At 39.4% G+C, this 21,846-nt stretch overlaps 1 protein-coding gene across 1 annotated transcript in view; it reads right to left on the bottom strand.

Annotated features, from left to right (window-relative positions):
* Positions 1 to 21,846, bottom strand: part of pphln1 (periphilin 1) — a 137,677-nt gene that overhangs the window by 66,361 nt on the left and 49,470 nt on the right. The window contains exons 5-6 of the mRNA XM_048607823.1: positions 20,468 to 20,503; positions 13,115 to 13,302 (exon numbers count right to left, since the gene is read on the bottom strand). Coding sequence (XP_048463780.1) covers positions 13,115 to 13,302; positions 20,468 to 20,503 — 224 coding nt within the window. The remainder of the gene's footprint in view (positions 1 to 13,114; positions 13,303 to 20,467; positions 20,504 to 21,846) is intronic.

Below are 21,846 nucleotides of genomic sequence, written 5' to 3'. Positions count from 1 at the left end.
ACCAGAGTAATAAGTTCATCAAATCTCGATAGATCATAGCAGCTGCAGTGCTGCAAATGCCATCTTGTGGTGCTTTGTTGTACAGTTTTTCCTTCCTCAATCTACAACTCAACATTGGTAATGTATCTTTTTATAACCTTAAATACCACGAGGCAAATTGCCTTTTGCATGCTGAAATCTATCTACAAGACTCAAACTCACGATCCCTCATCTACAAGACTAGCATGCTAATTACTGAGGTATGGACACTAAAATGAGTGGTTATTATCATGATGGCTATATATTTCCAGACTTTTATGAATTGAGTTTCAATCCTACCAGTTACTGTGATGAGATTTGAACTCATGCATCAGAGAATTAACTGGTTCCTCAGCATCACTAGTCCAGTGACATTACCATTACCCCACCATCTTCCCACTTAAAAAAATCTGGAATTAAGGGTCCAATTTTTTGGGTGGCTCTGTGATTAACATTGTTGCCTCACAGCGCCAGGATTCTAGGTTTGATTCCACCCTCGGGTGACTGCCTGTGTGGAGCTCACACATTCTTCCCGTGTCTGCATGGGTTTCCTCTGGGTGCTCCGGTTTCCTCCCACAGTCCAAAAAAAAAACTGTGCAGGTTAGGTGGATTGGCCATGCTAAATTGTCCATAGTATTCAGGGATGTGCAGGCTAGGTGGCTTGGCCATGAGATATGTTGAATTACAGGGATAAAGTAGGGGGGTGGGTCTGAATGGGATACCCTTCAGAGGGTCGGTGTGGACCTGATGGGCAAAATGGCCTGCTTCCGCACTGTAGTGATTCTATGAAGATCAAATTTATGAATCAAAAATCAGCAAGAACAAAAATATGAGCCAACTGTCTAAATGTATGTACATAATAGTCATTGAGCTAGAAATATTAAGTATTTTGGGGCTGGGCATTCAAAAACAAGAAAGAAATATAGAAGCGTTATTTTTTGTGAGACAAGAAAGGACCAGTGAGCATGTACACTACATATATGCTGTATGAGAAAAGAACAAATGTTGCAAATGTACAGCATCCACACCGTATTTAGTACAAAGAAACTGCAGCATATTAATATTCTAGATACCGATAATGTAATCACAGACTGGTATATTAAAGGGAAACTACCAACGAAATCAATTAAAACACAAAGTTACAATGCATCAAATTGAATCAACAAGAAACTTGTACAAGCTAAAAGAATCTCTATTGTGCATTTCCATTGTAAGCATTAAGAGGATCAATTTTATTTGCCACAAATTGTGACATTTTATATAAAGACATATACTTACAGAATTTATTATAGAACTTGAAAACTAGAAGTTTAAGAAACAATGTTGGAGGCCTGCAGCATAACAGTGACAACTGAATTCAGAAAAGGGGTATTGTTCCAGAGCTTGAATTTTAATATAGAATGATAGATTTTACTGCGTCATACTTCAATTAAAATGAGTAAAATGTGCACGGCATATTGACTTGAAACTTATTTGAACTATTTCTGTGCCATTACCTCAACCTAATTCACAACATTTGTCGCAATCTTCTCTGCCAAAGGCTCCCCACCCTCCACATACATGTAGCTTTAAATAGTGTTCAAGTTTGTGCAACTTTGCTTGTTGCAGAGATTTTGTGCCATATTGGAGGATAAAAATAACAGAAATAAAGATGGGACTGGGTTAAATCCTGTGTTATTCAGTATTCAAGAGTTCTGTGTATTACTATCTAATAAAAAAAAACCTACTCATTAATTTCCTCCTTCAGTTTGCTGGTTAAAACAAAGCACTGAAATATTAAATGTACTAATAGCTTGCTCTTTTGAAAGCTTGGAGCATTATATAAAAAATAAGCAGAACTCTGTAGGTATATGCTTTCCAATGCGGGATGAGCTCACGGCAAGTGGAGCTTTAGGTGTCCTCAGTGCTTGGGGCAGAGGGAAGAAATCTGCCAATCTTCCTGCTCTAGAGTGCTACCCAGTGGCATAGGAAGTAAAATGCAGCTTTATGGAGGGCAATTTTGTCAGTATTGAGATGGGCTACAATACCTTCCAAGGTCTAATTATTTGTTTACCTTTACTGTCCAAGCTTATGTATACAGATAAAAAATTTTGCTATGTACTGGAGGGACACCAGCATCTGTAGAAAACATCCAAACAAGAATCAATGCCGTCAAGATGGGACAGAAAACAACTGCATTGACAGTTACATTGTTGGAGAAGGAAATTGTTATTTTCCCTTTGGTTATTTTCCCAAGCACCAGCCTTTAGACCTTACTGAAATGTAAAAAAAATTCAACGCAGTTACTGACAGATACATCATGACTAATGGGCAAAGAAAGCCTGCAAACAGATACTCAAACAAGCATCTTCCAGTGGATCTACATGTTTACTTGAATTCAGCTATGACCCTAACAATGGAATAACATTAAAACCTTTTCAAAAGCCAGTCTTAAATAGCTAGTTTATTTCTTGAAAACTCGCCCATCACAAAATAACACAAGGTGCTGACAGCCTGAGATATCTAGATACTTAACAAACATACCATATAATGTTTTTGTTACAGACAAATAGTGCCTGCACAAAAAAAATCCTACACAGTTGAGTAACTGTGCACTCTTTTAAATTTATTTTCTTCTGTGCATGTTCCGTACATTACTTCATTATGGACTGATGATGAAAAAATATTAGTATTGTCTTTTACACTACAATTTGTGTTTAAAGTCTTTGGCACTGTTTCCTCACTGAGAAATGCAATATATATGCTTCAAGGCAGAAAGAAACAAAATTATCTTTAAAATGATGTGAACTATTGTCTTGAAGTATAAGAAATGAATAATGGTTTAAGGCATTTACCATCCTAACTTATGAATACTTCATAAAAAGGAATTTCTGAAATCAACATGTAACTGAATAAATAGTCAGATATGGTGGGAGGTAATTTAAAGCTATTTTTGTACTGATCGTAGGTGGGTGTTTGTACTGCTGGTTCCTGACACACAAATCTCACAACCAGCAACAACCAAAATGCAAACTTACTAGAATTACTGAAATATGCAGCTGGTTTAAAAAAAAAATCCCCAAATGTTATTGTGAACAAACCCAGCAAATTTGTATTTGAGATAGTAGGAACTGCAGATGCTGGAGAATCCGAGACAACAAGGTGCAGGGCTGGATGAACACAGCAGGCCAAGCAGCATCATTTGTATTTGAGTTGCTACCAAAGCACCAATGGCAATAGGAAATAGTAAGAATTGCAGATGCTGGAGTCAGAGTCAATACAGTGTGGTGCTGGAGGAAGACAGCAGGTCAGGCGGCATCAGAGGAGCAGGAAAGCTGACGTTTCAGGTTTACACCCTTCATCAGGGCATATGCCAATAATTTACGTTAAATGTTTGAATAAACAATAGATCATTACAATCATTGCGAAATACTAATAAGGAGAAAATGTTCTCATTTGCAAATATTGTTCATTTAAACAGGATGAAAGAAATCTTACTTCAGCTAAATATCAACAACTTACATTTATAAGGTGCTTGTAATGTAGAAAAATATCCTTAGATGCTCCACAGACATATCATTGGACTGCTGCTGAGACATGCAGCTGCCTTCCAATACAAGAGCCTAACCAAGGAATGTTGTCTGGATACATTAGCAGGTAAAGCATAAATTCAAGCCCAATCTTGTCCTTAGCTTGCTGCTCTTACGAACACTGACACAAACGCGCAAAGTCAGTGGATGATAATGCAGAGAAAGAATTGACTTTTCTCCTCTCAAGTGCTCTGAGCATCCCAAACCATCCATCAAATAAGATAAGAAGATTGACCAGGAGTTGAACTTGGAACCTCAGGCTTGGTGACATCTACAGGAAACAACCGCAACACAGTTAAATGAACAGTGCATAGCGCAAATTGAAGGCATTCAAAGTGGATGGTAGAAATCCAACAGCAGTATCATCTTTAATGAATTCTTACTGAAATTAATTTTGGATGGAGTAAAGGAACAGGACAGGCATACTCTTAACCCAGCAGTGCCTGAGGGTGACTGCACGTCATATCAAGGTAGCATTTGAGTATAGTGTCAAGAGGCTCCAGCAAAACTGAAGTCCATGGGATTCAGTGATAAACTCACCACTGGTTAGCGTCATACCTAGCACACAGTGGGATACTTATGGTTGTTGGAGGTCGATCATCTCAGTCCAAGGACACTGAGGAGTTGTCCTTGCTGAAGCATCTTCAGCTTTATCAATGATCTTCTTTCAATCTTAAGGTCACAGTTGTGAATATTCACGATGAATGCACAATGTTCAGCACAATTCGTGGCTCCTCAGATACTGAAGCAGTCCATGCCCATAGACAGTTAAACCTGAACGATATGCAGGTTTAGGCCGATAAAAGATTGATGAAGGCAGAGTGGTAGGCTTTGTGTATAAGGCTTTCAGCAAGGCGTTTGACAAGATTCTGCATGGTAGACTTGTTAAATCACCCATGGACCCTGGGGGAGCTAGACAACTGGATACAAATTGGCTTGAAGATAAGAGACAGAGGGTGGTGGTCATGGAGGGTTGTTTTTCAGACTGGAGGCCTGTGACCAGTGGTGCGCCCCAAGGATCAGGGTTAGGTCCACTGCTTTTTGTCATTCATACAAATGATTTGGATGTGAAGATAGGGGGTATGGTTGGTAAGTTTGCATATGACACCAAAATTGGTGTGTAGTGGACAGTGAAGAAGGTTCTCTCGGGCTACAATGGGACTTTGATCAGATGGGCCAATGGGCCAAGGAGTGGCAGATTGAGTTTAATTTAGATAAATGAGAGATGCTGCATTTTGGCAAGGCAAACCAGGGCTGGACTTGTACAGTAAATGTAGGGCCCTGAGAAGACTTGCCAAACAAAGGGACCTCAAGGTGCAGGTGCATAATTCCTTGAAAGTGGAGTCACAGATAGAGAGGGTGACGAAGGTGGCGTTTGACATGCTTGCCTTTATTGGTCAGTGCATTGAATTCAAGAATTGGGATGTTATGTTGCAGCTGTACAGGACATTGGCTAGATCACTTTTAGAATGCTGCATTCAATTCTGGTCTCCCTACTGTAGGAAAGATGCTGTTAAACTTGAAAGGGTGCAGAAAAGAGTTACAAGGATGTTGGCGGGATTGGACGGTTTGAGCTGTAGGGAAAGGCTGAATAGGCTGAAGGCTTTTTTCCCTGGAGCATTGGAGCCTGAGATTTATAAAACCATGAGGGCGTAGTTAGGATGAAAAGTACAGGTCTTTTTTCCAGGGTAGGGGAGTCCAAAACAACAGGGCATAAGTTCGAAGTGAGAGGGGAAATATTTAAAGGGACCTAAGAGGTAAATTTTTCATGCAGAGGATAGTGCATGTATGCAATGAACTGCCAGAGGAAGTGGTGGAAGTGGATACAATTGCCACATTTAAAAGGCTTCCGAATGGGTACATGAATAGGAAGGGTTCAGAAGAATATGGACCAAATGTTGGCAAATGTGACTAGATCAGTTTAGGATATCTGGACGGCATGGATGAGTTGGATCACAGAGTCTGATTCCATGCTGCTTAACTCTGTGACTCTATCAATGGCAAATAACATTCGTACCACACAACTGATGGACAATGGCCACTTAAAACAATGGAGAATCTAACCATCTCCTCTTGACATTCAAAGTATTAACTTTCCGGGGATTACCATTGTTTAGAAAGTGAACTGGATCAGAAAATTACATGGAAACAAAGTGGGTCTGAGGCTGGGAATTCTGTGATAATTCACCTCCTGTCTTCCCAAAGACTGCTAACATCTACAAGGCACAAGTCAGGAGTGTGACAGAATGCTCTCCACTTGCTGGATGGGTACAGCTCCAACAACACTCAAGAAGCTTCACATCATCCAGGACAAAACAGCCCAATTGATTGACACTCTATCCACATTCAATTCCTTCGCTACCAATGCGTAGTAGTAGCAGAAGACACAATGCAGTAACTCACCAAGTTTCCTTCGAAACTCGTAGCCTCTACCTCTAAAGGAGGAGTGCAGCTGATGCATGGGAAAACAACCATCATGCAAGTTTTCCTCCAAGTGATGTGTCTTCCTGACTTGGAGCTGAACTGATATCCTTTCTTTTTCTCAGTGGCAAAATCCTGGACAACCTTTCATACAATCCAAGGACTGTAGCAGTTCAAGAAGCAGCCCAGCACCACCTTTCCATGGGCAATGAAGACCATGTAATAAATGCAGCATTGTTCACATCCCATGAACAGATGAAAAACAATGCAGAAAAATTTTATATGGATTACTTGGGGTAATAAAAAGTTCAATGGATATCAAAGCAAAGAAATCAGCTAGAGCAATGTAGGTAATTTTAGGACACTGCATTTTAGGAAAAACAGAATTAAAAACGACGTCCTTAAAAATCAGCACCACTGATAAACCAATTGTCTGATCAACATTATTATTTGTTGGAGCTTGCTATGTACAAAATGGCTATGTATTTCCATTTCCTATTTCAAATGTGACAACACTTCAAAAGTATTTCAACGATTGTAAAACATTGAGACATTCGGGTATCATGAAGAGTGATTTTTATATGCAAGTTTTTCTTTAGTTTTATCATTGAGTCTCAACCATATAACAACAGTGACTATTCTCAGAACAATTTATTGTATGTGTAGTGTAGGATGTTTCCACTATAATTGACTACAAAAAACAGGTGGTACAAAAATTGCTTTCCTTTCAAAATTAGCTACCACAGAATAAGTAAATATTGAACATGATTTGAGTCGTGGATACACTAATCACATTGAAATGGAAAACATTCAAACTCTTCATTTAGTATCATTAAATAAATGCTTAATGAAGCAACAGCAGATATCCTGATTCCAAACACTCATCTTTTTCAAAATCCAGGTTGCCCAAGTTGGGTATCAAAGCATCAAATCCTGAGTCTTTGGACATATTAACCATACCAAAGATTATCAACTGGTCTCGCCATCGTAAAAACAACATTAGTAATACACAATATATATTCTTTTAAAATGTCTACCTGGAGAGTTTTGAATTTCTAACTTTATATGCTGGCCTAGGTAAACAGTCACCTTAAAGGTAAATTAACATATATAGTCTTTAAAGTTCATGAACTCTTTTTGCTATTACCATACAATCTCATCACCATTGTCTTTTTTAAGGCAGTTAACAGTTAAGACTTTGATCTTCCTGTGGACATCTGTAGATTCTTATATCATGCTGTTCGAACTGAATAGAAAGGTCAGGACTTCTATCAAAATCACCCATATAAATCAAGTATCCTTTGTATTCCAGGCAGACTGGGTTTAATTAACATGTTTCAACAAACCAAACTTCCTCAGTAAATAGATGCATTATTGATGTAAACAGATGCTTTCTAACAAAGTGTGCCAGTATTTTTACTTTACATTAAGCCAGTAAATTGATGCACTAAAAAGTCACCAGCCGGGATTAGTCCCATTGTTCTATCATTTGTATTCTCATAGTTCAGGCAATACTTTTAATTATGTAAGCAGTGGAATCTAAATCATCTCAGTAATGTCTTCTACTTCAAAATAACATTAAACACGTATCTACTTCAACACTTTAATTTTGACTAGATAAAACTATTGTCAAGAAAAGTATACCTACTTAGCTGGACTTTTCTCGTATTATGACAGTCTGCAAGTATTCAAAATATGCATTTTAAATCCGTAAAGTAACAAAACATAGTTTGATAGATATTTTAAGATTTAAAATGCTTTAACACTTCAAAAAGAATGAGTTTAGGAAGCATTAGAGCTCTGGGTTAATAGAACTTGTGAAAATTACACAGCTAGCTAAACAAGAAATTATCAATTTATGCCACTGAAGGCCTGACCACCAATAAGTGATGGGAGTTGAAGATGCTGGAGAAACCACAACTGGAGAAAATTCATTTTTAAAGCAAATGAAGCAGAAATAGAATTGAAACAAGTCTGTGATTTGTAACTGCTGCCAACAGTAATCAGGTATCTTATTTGGACATGATCCAGGAGATATCTTTTACCTTCAATTGTCCTTTCTGCAGATTCCTGCTTTGAGTATCCCAATATGTGCATCATCATGGTGCTGCACCTTCTCAGGCCCTTCATCATGTCCTAATCTCGATTTGAAATTGAAAATTTGGTCACTTGACTGAGTGGTCTTGCACTTCCCCTCATGCATTCTAACCTCTCACCCTCACCAACTCCCCATATCATCTCAATGCACTTTGAACCAACTCATATCCCTGCAACCAGACCCTTAGGCCTTTCATAAACTCAACACCAACTCATGCCCCTTTCATGCCCATTCATCCAGTATACACTATAAACATAATAGATGAGCTATGCAGTAACACTGCCAAAAGAGATCACAGAAAGAACAAATTGTCATAAAATAAACAGGGCTAAACAATCCCAAACACAATGTACCAGAAGTAAATTGTGCAGTTCTATCACATCCAGTTGGGAATGGTGGTAGACAATTAAACAACGAACAAGAGGTGGAGGCTCCCACTTGCTCAGCCTCAACAACAGAGGAGCCCAGCACACCAGTGCAAAAAAAGTGCATCCATCTTGGCCTCCACCTGAGGTCCCCAGCATCGCAGATGGCAGTCTTCAGCTAACTTGATACCAAGTAATGGCTGAAGACAGCAGATAATGTAAAAGCTTTAGGCTCTGACAAGACTCCAGCAATAGCACTGAAATCTTATGCTAGCCATAGCACTAGCCAAGCTGTTCCATTACAGTTACAACACTATCTACCATCTACTTGACTATGTGGAAAATTGCGTAAGTATGCTTTGTGTACAAAAAGCACGATGAATCCAACACAGGCAATTAGTGACCCAGAAGTTAAATCTTGATCATTAGTAAACCAATGACAAGGGTAGTCAATAGTGACATCAAGCAGAACTTGCAAAGGAATAACCTGATCAATGAGTCAGTTTGGGTTCCACCAGGACACTGAGCTCCTGTCCTCAGTATAGCCTTTGACCAAACATGGATAAAGAGCTGATTAGTAAAGGTGAGATGGAGTGATTGCCCAAGATATCAAGGCAGCATTTGGCTGAGTATGGCATGAAGGAGTACTAGTAAAACTGAGTCAGTGGAAGCAGGGGGATAATTCTCCACTGGTTAGAGTCGTACCTAGCACAAAGGAAGATCGGTGTGGTTGCTGGAGGACAATCATCTCAGTCCCAGAACACCAATGACAAGATCCTCAAGTTAGTTACAAGGCCCAAATATCTTCAGATAGCTTTATCCATGACATCATCTTCATCACAATGTCAAAAGTGGGACACTCACTGACCATGCCATAACATTTAGCATTTACTATTCACAAATTCATCAGGCAATGAAGCCATGGAGTCTGGATGCAGCAAGATTTGGGCAGCATCCAGATTTCGGCTAATAACTTGCAAGAAAACTCTGCAAAACACAAGTGCCAGGCAATTAAACTTTCCCAAAAGTGAGAATCTAATCATTGCTCTTTGATGTTCAATGGCATTACCGTGGATGAATCTCTTCAGCAACATCCTAGGATCTACCCGTGGTCAGAAACTGAACTGGACCACCATACAAATACTGTGGCTATAAAAGCAGGTCAGATGCTGGGGAATTCTGTGCAATAACTCACCTCCTGTCTTCCAATGCCTGCCCAGCATCCACGAGAGTGCAATGCAAAACCTGCCATTTGCCTGGATTAGTACAGCTCCAACAACACTCAAGCTTGACCTGACCAAGGACAAAGTATCTCACTCAACTGAAACCCCATCCTCAACCTGCAACATTCATGCCACTGAGAGTCATTGTTGGACAGAGAGTATCATCTACAAGATGCACTGTGGCATCTCACCATGGTTTCTCTAACACCTCCCAAATTTGCAAATTCCTCGACATAGAAGGACCAGGGCAGCAGATACATGGAAACATCTGCAATTTCCTGTTCTTCTCCAAGGCAGAGACTATCCTGGCTTGGAGCTATACTGTCGTTTGTTCACTGTCACTTGGTTAAAAATCTCAGAACTCACTTCCTAACAGCATTGTGGGTGTTTTTTGGAGTCTGAGCTCTGATTCAAGCATACTTAATGAGCTTATCCAAATCTACAATAAAAGGTTCTTACATCTGTTTTCATCTTGACTTTTGTCACTGTCTCAAAATTTAGACACAGTTTAATTTGGCATTATGGCCGGCATGGACTAATTAGACCAAAGAGTCTGTTTGACTCAATGTAGAGTGTTTGAAACTTACGTTATTGATATTTTAGTAGTCTGCCTGAATGACACTTTTACAGGTTGCAGAAACAGTAGTCTTTTCTCCTCAAAGGAAGATTAATGAACGGTTGCTTTTTCATTGTTTCTGAGCAGTTCTAGACATGTCGTTCTGCAGATATATCTCACTGGTTTTACACACGTCCATTGAATGAATAGGCATAGTGAGGCCATGAACTGGCATGGGCACAATGACAGGACACTTCATTGGGGAGGGGGGGGGGGTGAGTGTGATGTGTGCAGGCACAAGTTGGAATGGAAAAGGCATAATAGTCATGGAAGAGGCATGGCAGAAATGGCTAAGCACTTTTGAACGTACTTTTTTAAAAGGTTCCTAAATCGAGACTACGGTTCTCTACTCCTTTGAGAAGCTGTGAACCACAAGTTATGCAGGGGCCGGCTTGACAATGCAGAAATAGTGGAGGGCTGGTGGATGTTAGCTCCTGCAATGCAGCCAGCCAGGCTGGGCTCACTAGCTATGCCTTATCCAGAACTTATAGCACACTAATTAATCTAAAACAAGTAACTAAGAGTAACCAAGTCACTACATTGACATCATGCTGGAAATACTTGACTTCCATATTAATAATAATGAATTTTTTTTTACTGTTAATGTTGTACAGAAAGAAGGTAATGTTATGATTATTAATAGCAAATAACAACTCCAATGGTTTTCTCTTTCAGCATCCATCATTTCTGCCTTTGTAGAAAATTTCAATTTAGTCTCAATGTTTTAGAGCTTTAATGGAAATAAAATTAAGTTGACATACAAAGAATAGTGATATATAATTAGCTTCACTAAAAGCTCCATCAACAACACACCAAAATAGAAATACAGCATGACTCTTAACATTCTACTTCAAAACTAGAAAACTGCAATTGAATACCAGTCAATCGTCTCTCTGCATTCACAGGGGAAATAAAACTGTTCAGCAATTAAATAAGGCAATTTTAAAAACATTCTTGTCTGTTTGTGGTGCTGATGCCATTTACTGAAGATTGCTCTGTCAATAAAGAATCAGTGGAGCTGTATATCAGAGAATAAGTTGGCACTGGCAACTGGGGCCAATTGGAACATGTGGAAAGACTACTTAATTCCTTCAAATCAGATTTAGACTTCAGTAGCTGAATTACAGCTTTACGTGAGCTCCATGGTGTACAATGGTGATGAATTTTCAAGGTCCCTGGAAGACAGGAAGGAGAGGAGCTCCTAAACACCAGCACAAGATGATGTGTGATTTCAAAGCACCAAGCTTGGTGCCAGTAACAGTGAGCAGCATGGGAATTGATGGGTAGGTCAGGAATGCCACGGTTGCTCCAATTCAAACCAATCAAATAATTTGGAGCTTTTTGAAGGGGTAGGTGGGTGAAGTATTTAAAAGGGTGGACAGATTTTAGACATGAGAGTTTGCCCTGACCCAGATGCCAGTTGTCTGGTTCCCCTATGACACTTGGCTTTTCTTTGGTGAAGTGGGAGGTTTTGGCGTGGTTAGCAGATCACTCCCTTTGAATGAGGAGCAACGTCAGTGATGGCTACTGTGGGGTTTCTACATGAGTTTCTACATGAGTATCCACACCTCAGCCAACCCACTTTCATTTCTTGCTCAAATGGGTCCTAGTGGACATGAAATTTATCTATCGAGTGAAAAAAAGGGCTCATCCTGGTGAAAACAAACTTCAAATCAGTTTTTCCCAAAAGGCAGGCTTCTGGCTTAAAAACAAAGAAGCTCCTATTTCCATCACCACGGTGAAAATTCAGCTCTTGTTTTCAGTGGAAGGCAAAAGCTTGCTTGGATGGGAGGGAAAAAGGGTAAAGTTGAAATTACTCCACTTGCTTGGGTAAGAAATGTTTGAAGAAACATAGAAACATAGAAGTTAGGAGCAGGAGGAGGCCATTCAGCCCTTCGAGCCTGCTCTGCCATTATTCACCATCATGGCTGTTCATCCAACTCAATAGTCTAAATTCTGCTTTCTCCCCATAACCTTTGATCCCATTTGCCCCAAGTACTATATCTAGTCGCCTCTTGAATACATTCAATGTTTTGTCATCAACTACTTCCTGTGGTAATGAATTCCACAGGCTCACCATTCTTTGGGTGAAGAAATGTCTCCTCATCTCCATCCTAAATGGTCTACCCTGAATCCTCACACTGTGACCCCTGGTTTTGGACACACCCTCCATTGGGAACATACTCGCTGCATATACCCTGTCCAGTCTGTAAGAAGATGTTAGCCAATTCTACATTAGGTTCTCTCAAAGGTTCCTATCAACATGTAATGGAATTAGTTTACAGAAACCGAACGTAATACAGTGAAAGAAATGAACTGAATTGGGAAGAAATGAGCGCTGCAGGACAGAGGAGAGAAGAACTAGAAAATTAGTACTGGTGCATACTGATTCAGATTTTCTCAGTTTTAATGACTGTCATTTAGTAACCATCGCCCAATATATCTTGTTACATGTTTTACAAACTTTACACACCTGATGAATCTCAAGATCCTAAATGGTAACTATTGTGATTTCAACTTTACAATGACGCAAGTTCCATGAGGTAATATTAATTTAACTTCACGAATGTGAGGTGAGGTACCAAAGCAGTGAGAAGCAATCTATCCTCTTCTTTCTCCAAGATACTTTTGCTTTGATATGATTCAAATTTTACTGTATGCTTTGCAATTACTGGAATATTTCATACGTTATAATCTGGATTATCACCATAAGTCATACAATAAAAGCTTAAAATGAACACATTTTAAAATAGTATTTTTGCAAATAGAACTGCTCAGTCCTTCCTCTCCTTTTACGCACTTACTTTTGCTGAACTGGGACTGATGAGAAGATGGCTGCTTGTTTTTATCTGGAGAATAACTTCTGCTGCTGATACTTGATCCAGAACGGCTGTGAGGAGATTCTCTTCTGGAGTATGGTGCTTCTCTTTTATGAGGAGAACGCTCTCGGACATGCGGAGAGGAATAGAAATTCTTCCTTCTGAAGTTATCCCTGTGAGAACATTGTCAAATATTCTGTTTAAAACGCTTTGTTACGGTTCCACAGTGCACTCACTTTAAATCTCAAAAACAAAAGCTCACCTACACAAGTATCTAATAGCATCCAACATCACTCAATCTTCCACAATAATATATGCAATGCCATTTAATACTCGAAAAAATTCTTTTGTACATGCGCATCCTCCAAGTTCATGATGCCCACACATAGAAGTTTCCTCATCACAGACAATTCATTGATAATACCCTACATTTTGGAATAGTTCATCCTTTGATTCACGCCATAGGATATTTAAGAGTTAATGTAAGTATTTTTAGCATGATGAAATCCATTTCCAGCATTCTGTGAGAATGTAACGTTCATTCATTTCCAATGATGCTCACGCTTGACAATTTCAAAACGTTAATAACATTCAACTCCGACCAGCAAAGACAGGGGTCAGTTGCAAGGTTTTCAAAAGGTCATTCAGGGCATTTCTGGTGTCACTGAAGAAGAGTTCAAAGGAACAGGTAAGTGAGACAGTCAGTTAGTTGGGGAAGCTGATAAGGACTCCACGTTAGGGAATATTGCTGTTAACACCGCTGCTAAAAAGTATAGCTTTTGTGTAGTGAGGACTTGGGGGAAAACTCACTTCAATAGTTCAGTTCAGTGAGGGGCTCAGGATGTCCTAGGGTTGCTAGGAGGAAGCAAATGCTGAAAGTGGGGTTGGAAAGTCAACAAGCTATGTCTGACAGATACAACTGAGCAACACTGGAACTCAGAAAAATCAAGGTGCTATGCTACAAGGCAGCTATTTCGAGACCACAGTTTTTAGAACCATAATCAGAAATGGAACTTAGGTTACTATTACCGAATACCCAGGAGTGTTTTGAAACTTGAAAATCAGGTTTTGCATTTGTTAAGCCATGCAGTACAATGCTGCTTTCTGGAAACAAGGAAAAAAAACTGGGAATTCAAGACTGACCGACACCAAAAATCTTTTTCAGGGAATTTTTGCCCGGCAACAGCTCTCTGATTGGTTGAACTGCAGAGTGTCTAAAAAGTTGTAAGTGCCAAGAGCGGCAAAGAATGAAAAGCATCAGAGCCTGCAGATAGACAGCACCCCTCTCCATCTTTCCACGTTGGGGAAAAGACAGAAAACACAAGAAAGTTTAAAAGAAAGAATTCATACAAGAAAAGACCTGATCAACAATTGCATTGAAGGACAAGTGTCAGTGTAGAGACAGCAGTGTCTCATCACTGCAATGGTCAAATGGGCTGAGAGAGAAAATAAGATTTTTCCACCTTGTGTCATACAGCCATAGAGTTATATAGCACAGAACAGACTCTTTGGCCCATCAAGCCAACCTGTTTACACTGAACCTACTTTCCAGTACATGGCCTTGAATGTTATGACACTTCAAGTACAATGTATTTTTTTTTTGAAAAGGCAGGGAGGCGTTCTGCCTTCACTATCCTCTCAGACAATGCAGTCCAAATTCCCATCACCCTCTGGGTGAAAATGTTTTTCTTCAAATCCCTCTACATTTCCTACCCTTCACCTTAACATTATGCCCCTCGTAAGTGATCCTCCAACTAAGAGGAACAATTGCTTCTTATCCTCCCTCGCTATGCTCCTCATAATCTTATACACCTCAATCAGGTCCCTTCTTAGCCTTCTCTGCCCTAAAGGAAACTAGCTGAGTCTATTCAGCCTTTCATCATAGCTAAAATGCTCCAACCCAGGCAACATCCTGGTGAATTTCCCCCAGTGCAGTCGCATCTTTCCTAGAATGAAAAAATCAGAACTGCACATGGTACTCCAGCAGTGGCTTAACCAAAGTTTTGTCCAGCTCCAACAAAACCTCAATGTTCTTATAATCTATGCCTCAACTGTATTGTTAAGGGTTCCATATGCCTTATTAACCTGTCCACTACCTTCAGGGACCTATGGACAACCCCCCCAAGATCTCTCTGTTCTTCTGAGCTTCCAAGTGTCCTGCCATTCCCTTGTCTTGTCACTTCATCTAAAATGCATCACCTTAATGTTTTCAGGGTTAAATTCCATCTGCCACTGACTTGCCCATCTGACCAGCCCTGTCAATATCTTCCTGTAACCCAAGACCGTCTTCTTCATTATTAACCACTGAACCAATCTTCGTGTCATCAGCAAACGAACTTATCATTCCCCCACCACACATTCTGACCTATAGCGTTTATACAAATCACAAACAATAAGGGACCCAGCATCAACCCCTGTGTTACGCCATTGGGCAGCTGCCTCCATGCACACAAACAACCTTCTGTCACCACCCATGGTTTCCTACCACAAAGCCAATTTTGGATCCGTCTTGCCAAGTTACTCTGGATCTCATGTACTTTTGACCTGCTTTATTAGTTCCATGTGGGATCTTCTCAAAGGCTCAGCCGAAATAAATATATCAACTACAGTACCCTCATACACGTACCTGATCACCTCCTTGCTAAATTTAATCAAATTTGTTAGACATGACCCCCCTCTGACAAAGCCATGCTGACTATCCCTGATCAAACTTTCCCTCTCCAAGTGGAAATTAATTCTCTCTATCAAGTTATCCCCAATCATTTCCCAACCACTGATATGAGACTAAATCTTCTGTAAATTCCTGATTTATCCTGACCATCTTGTATGGTCTGGATTTTTAAAATTTTTATAATACCCCCTCTATAGCTTCTTTTCTACCCATTGTACATGGTAAACCATTTGTCTTTTGCCTGTCTTAACTGTGATTGAGTGTTTGTTTGGTGTATTGAAGGGTAGAATTTAAGTCCCATAAATTAGAAATTCTTTCGTTTCACGGTTCTGGTTAAAGTTATGAGTTAAAATAAAGAGACTGTTTCTGAAGAAACTTGACCTGATTTGCTCTTGTCCTGGGTAGGCAAAATGGTTATTTTTGTGGTGTATTTGTATTTTAGACATTTTGCAATTTGTGGACCCATGGGACTTAAAAATTCGCACACTTTCCCAGTTAAGTTGTGACAGAGTACAGTTTTCAAGCAAATGTGACATAGTATAATTTCTTATGAATTTTGATGAGATTTGATGACCCACTTTGTCACTAACGGCTGGCGGAATTGTTAAGAAATCCATGGACTCTCTTTTGATCATATTTGTTATTTGGTATGCACTGTGGGGTTTCAATCATAGTCTATTCTCCATATTTATTCAGGGTTTTAGAAATACTCCATATATTTTTGATTGTATTACTGGTCTAACATTGTATATTAAAGCTTGTTGTTGTTTGTTCAAAATGAAGATTCTTATGGATTTATTCTCTTAGTCCCCTAGATTTCACCCTTTGTCTACTTTAAAATAAATGTTATGGTCCCTCGTTAGTTTGTAACCTAAATGGCTCAGGATTGCAACAATTTACAGTCATGAACAAAAACAAAAAAGATGCACTACATCTAAATGGGTCTTCCATTTACTGACACTCTTGCATCAAAGCTAAAATTATTTGATTAAAAGCATATTTATTCCAGAAATTTTGTTTACCTGCACTTATTTCTGTTGTACTACCATGTTCAGGCTGAATTCCTTGGGGTTCTTCAGGCCCTACAACTACCCACAGACCTCACAGATAGTTACATAACATGTGCAAACCTACTCACAACTGGCATTCTATTTTATCAGAGCATGATGTTATCCCGTCCCCAAAAGTCCAGACTTTCCCAGTTTCTCAAACGGCTGACTGGATAGCAATCAGGAGAAGAAACCCTAGCTTATTTTTCATATGAATCGTAGCATTAACTGTTGTCCCGTGATGAGCTAATTTGACACACAATGGAGATGAAGCTTGTTAATTTCTGATACTTTATGCTTCATTGGGCTGTGACGTTCCTTGTTTGGAAATATGTGACAAACATTTCAAACCTCAAGAGGCAGATCTGAAAAAAATACAAGGAGTTACTATTTTTGAATGCTTACTTGTATGTTTACAATTATTGTGCTTAGCTCCCATCAATAGAAAAATGACATTGAAGCATATCGCAATATTTTCATTTTTCTAGCCAGTGACTGGATTCTTTTTGCCCTTTCATCCCTGTCTTGTTAAGTCCTCCAGATCCTCCTTTTCTTCTCTGTAATTTGCTTATTTTATTGCATTGCATTTACATTGTTTAAATCTTCTCCCACGCATGTACAAGCATCATCTCATAACCACCATCTGATGGTTTATGCCAAAGAAGGCTGTAGTATGCTGACAGTTTGAAATTCCAGGAAAAGCCTGTACAGCTTCATTTGAAAAAAAAACATAGTTTTGGCACCACTCTTGTTCTGGAAGCATCCCTGCTGGCTTTTAAATCACATATTTTATTGCTATCGTATTTTGAAAAGGTTGAGGCTACCAAGCAATGTTATCCACTGCTGGTTTGTGATTGATTTTCTGCGTTATTTGTTTCCCCTTTTGGTGTCTTTGTTGACACCCTCTTCCATTTTTGTGGCTCCTATTTTGACAGTTTGACATTTCTTTGCTTCCCAATTCTACTTGATGCAAGGTTTGTTCCTTTTGTAAGGAGAGGTCTATTGGCAACAAGTCAACTGGCTTAGAAAGTTTGTGAAACTAAGTCTTATAACCAGCAGGATCTGTTCTATTTCCAATTACAAGTCATCTTGAAATGTTGCAAGTATAGTAGCTTATATCTGTATCGTGCCTTTTAACATAGACAAATTTCCCGAGTTGATTCATAGAAGGATAATCGGAAAAGAACATGGAAGTCAATCCAAAGGACAGTCCAGGAATGGCGATGAAATAGGCTACTAATCAAAGTTCTGTGACTGCATATCATGGTCGACATTGACGCCAGTAACACCCGTGCCCTTCTCACCCCATTATATCTTTTAAAGTTTTATCATTGACTCATGTTGAATACTCTAACTGCTGCAGTAGTGACACAGTAGTATTTCAATAAATATCATTTTGGCCTATCTTAGGTTCTTTCAGTTGATTTCCAAATTTAAACAACAGTCCTAGCCAGTGGATTCCTTCAGAAATAGGTAGAAACCTGGTTAAGGTGGTTATATAAACTCCAAGAGGTTTTGATGAGACTTGTAAGAGATATAATTTTTCCCAAAATCAAGGTGAGAGAAAAAACCTTCTCAATCAGTAAGTGGATAGAATTTGGAATGCTCCACCAGAGCATACGTGATGGAGGCTGGTTCGATCTAGACATGCAAAAGGAAATTGGACTGTCATCTGAAAAGTGAGAACATAGAAGATTACGTAGATAAGGTGAGTTTATACCATGGATCTTCGTGAACTGAAAGGGCTGATGGTGGACCTGCAGAGTTTGGACCACATAAAGCAGGATGTTCCATGAGGCAGTGAATCCAGAAAGAAGCATCTGCTTTCTTGGGCAAGTTGTCGCTATTCTGAACAAGTGGTAGAATGCTTCTCCCAGTCAGTACTGCTGTACTCCAAAATAAACTTCAGTGTCTTTCATGCTTTTTCTTTGACGTTGTGTGAAATGTTAGCCATTTTATAAAAGAAAAAAGAGCACACAGAGGATGAAACATTTATCAACTACCTTCCAAAGTGTCCAGTTCATCAACATTAAATGTTTTAGCTGTTTTGACTCAATGCTTACTTCGTTGACCTCCTTATGGATAGGAACATACCTGCTCAAGTCTCAAGCTTTGCTTCTTTCGTTTGGAACAGCTTATTTATAAAGCCTGATGACTGCCCTTAACTGAAGGTATTAGAAAAAATTATTCATTTGAATTCTACTACGAATTAATAAATTTACTGATTGTTGATTTATCAACATGCTCGCTACTTTTGCTGTGAGATTGATGATTCCATGAAGTGATCTTTAAATGCAGGAATGTTGAATAATTTGTTGTCATTTGTATTTAACAAATAACTACAGTGCAAAAAGTAATATGTCACCACACTGTGGTGTCATTTTGAGTTAAAGATGATATTAGGATATAACCAGAAGATAACAAAAAATGAAGTTCCTTCTTCTGGCAATCTGCTCGACATTGTGGAGATCCCCCCACTCCCCAAAAGGCTCTGGGCCCACCAACGTCCCCCCATCACTGTCAATTCCAGGAGTCCCGCTACAGGGCCACCATCACCCCCACTGTTTGAGGAGAACCACACTGGGCCTACCACGCCAGTGCGGATGCAGCTGCCGCTCCCGCCGATTCACCAGGAGTACTGATTCAGATCTACCGTATCACTGCAGTTGAAGCCCAACATCCCAATTCCAACGCTGACCGCATAGGCCACCCTGCTATTGCTGCCATCTTGAAAGTCGATGCTGCTGCCACCGCCTCAAGTCCTGCGCGGGTGGGCCCACCAACGTTGAAGTTGCCATGCTCTGGCACTTCTCTCGCTGCTGGGCCCACGCTTGCTGCTGTCATGAGCTCCCTAAGCGCTTGCCCTCCCTGTAGAGCGGAATCTTGCCGCTGCTACCGCACAGCATGGGAGGCCGGGCCCACTCTCGCCCTGCTCAACTTAGCTAAAGGCTTCAATGAGAAAATAAAGGAATAAAACAAAAAGAACAAAAGTAACAAAAAATAAAAAGAAGAAAAAACAACAAAGAAGGCAGATGGAAGCGGACAAGCCCCAGGCCAGGAGCTCGAACGCAGCGCTGGTACTCTGCCACCATCTTTTGTGGTTTCGTAAATTAGCTCCATAAATTAGGTAACTTTTTCTTTGTTTGAGGCTCCAATATTTGTACTTTAGGCAGTTAAATTTGATAACTGGTCATGTCTAGAATATACATTTTCCATATATTTCCACCTGGAAATACATCAATACAGACACTACAATTTGTCAAAGTCACAAATTAATCACATTATTCTCACAAACACTTCATGCTCCTATTTTGAGGATGCCAAAACTGGCAGCGTGCTATGCTTTTTTTAAAAAAAAGCAGATTTTGAAATTTATTTTTAATAACTATAACAACAATAGGTTTTATAAATCGGAACTTTTCAAAGTAACATTAAAATTATAATAAAAACATCCAACTGGTAACAAACACACAGTGAAAAACAATGCTGCATCATCTGAAAAGGTTAACAGTGGTAAGCACTATTTCTAGGAAACTAATCATTCATAAAGCATTCATTAATAGGTGAACAAAATCACAAATATTTTACGTTTCGATATAAAAAAAAGCTAGATCTTACCTAATAGTCATAGCATATCTCTTTGTCTTCGGTCCTCTACAAGAAGGAAAAAAGATTGTTCAAATAAAAATGGCCTAAAACTTACAGCAAAAATTTCACTTTTTTTCTACATCAGGTAGTCCTACTAATTCAAGTCCTGAAAATTACATTATTATAGAGATGCAGACATAAGAACTTTTTTAAAATCTATAATTAATAATTGCTTAAGAGGAATAATGTGTGAGAGAGCATTTGGCACATTATCTTTCTAACTCTTGGGCCTGTGTTTACATCCTGGCCAAATTCATGGAACGTAGAGCACTGCCAACTCGAAGGGTCTTAAAGAATATGTTTAGGCAGTATTAACACAATTCCTAATGGGCTCAACAATTGTCCAATAATTTTAATCTAATTCACAATCATACTAAGAAAGGTGATATAAATAATTGGATGGAAACTGGAGTCGTAAGCGTGCATTTCTGAACAGGGCTATATGTTGAGCATTTTCAGTACCCATGTAATTATACGTATCAGTGGTGATAAAAGATTACAGAGACTTTACAAAAAGTGCTACACTCCTTCATTCTCATGGACACCCAATTTAGAACTTTCCTTCATCACTGAAGCTCAACAATTCACACCTTCAAATGTGGTTGCCATGAGATGGCACCAAGAGAGACCATGGAGAAAACCTTAGGTATACTCAACATTATTGACAGACACAGAGGTAGAAACCATGGGAGAAATTGACGACAAAAGAAAAATGAGTTTATTGCACATGCTGTTCTTGGTGTGAAAACTGTACAGTCATTTGTGGCAAAGAGGATATATCAATGTATTAAAAATCACCACATACTGCTGATTTGCACCACTGTACTCCAAGCCTTGCGAAAGTTGGAGCTCTTCAAAATTTCCCCAAGAGTTCCAAAAATTGTTGCATTTGTGCTTTATGAACAGAGAACAGCACAGCATAGGAACAGTCCCTTTGGAGAACCATGTCTGCGCCAACTATGATGCCATTCTAAACTAATTCCATCAGCCTGCACGTGGTCCTTAACTCTCTATTCCCTGTTTGTTCATGAGTCTGACTAAACGCCTCTTAAATGTTGCTATCGTATCTGCTTTTGCCACATCTCCTGGCAACGTGTCCCAGGCACCTACCTTCATGTAAAAAACGTGTCTTGCATATCCCCTTTAAACTTGCCCCATCTCACCTTAAACCAATGCTCCCATAGTATTTAATTCTCAATTGAACTCACCTGCCCTGGAGATGTGTCATAACATATCTGAACAAGTTGCTTAAAAATAAATTTAAAGTACCTCTTTATTGATGAGATTTTGGTTCATAAAATGCCACGTAACCTCCCTGGTTCCAAAAGGAAAATATAGCGTCTCGTTCC

Source organism: Rhincodon typus, chromosome 18 (assembly GCF_021869965.1).
Source record: "Rhincodon typus isolate 14 chromosome 18, sRhiTyp1.1, whole genome shotgun sequence".
Lineage (NCBI taxonomy): Eukaryota > Metazoa > Chordata > Chondrichthyes > Orectolobiformes > Rhincodontidae > Rhincodon > Rhincodon typus.
This window is presented reverse-complemented; position numbering and strand designations above follow the sequence as displayed.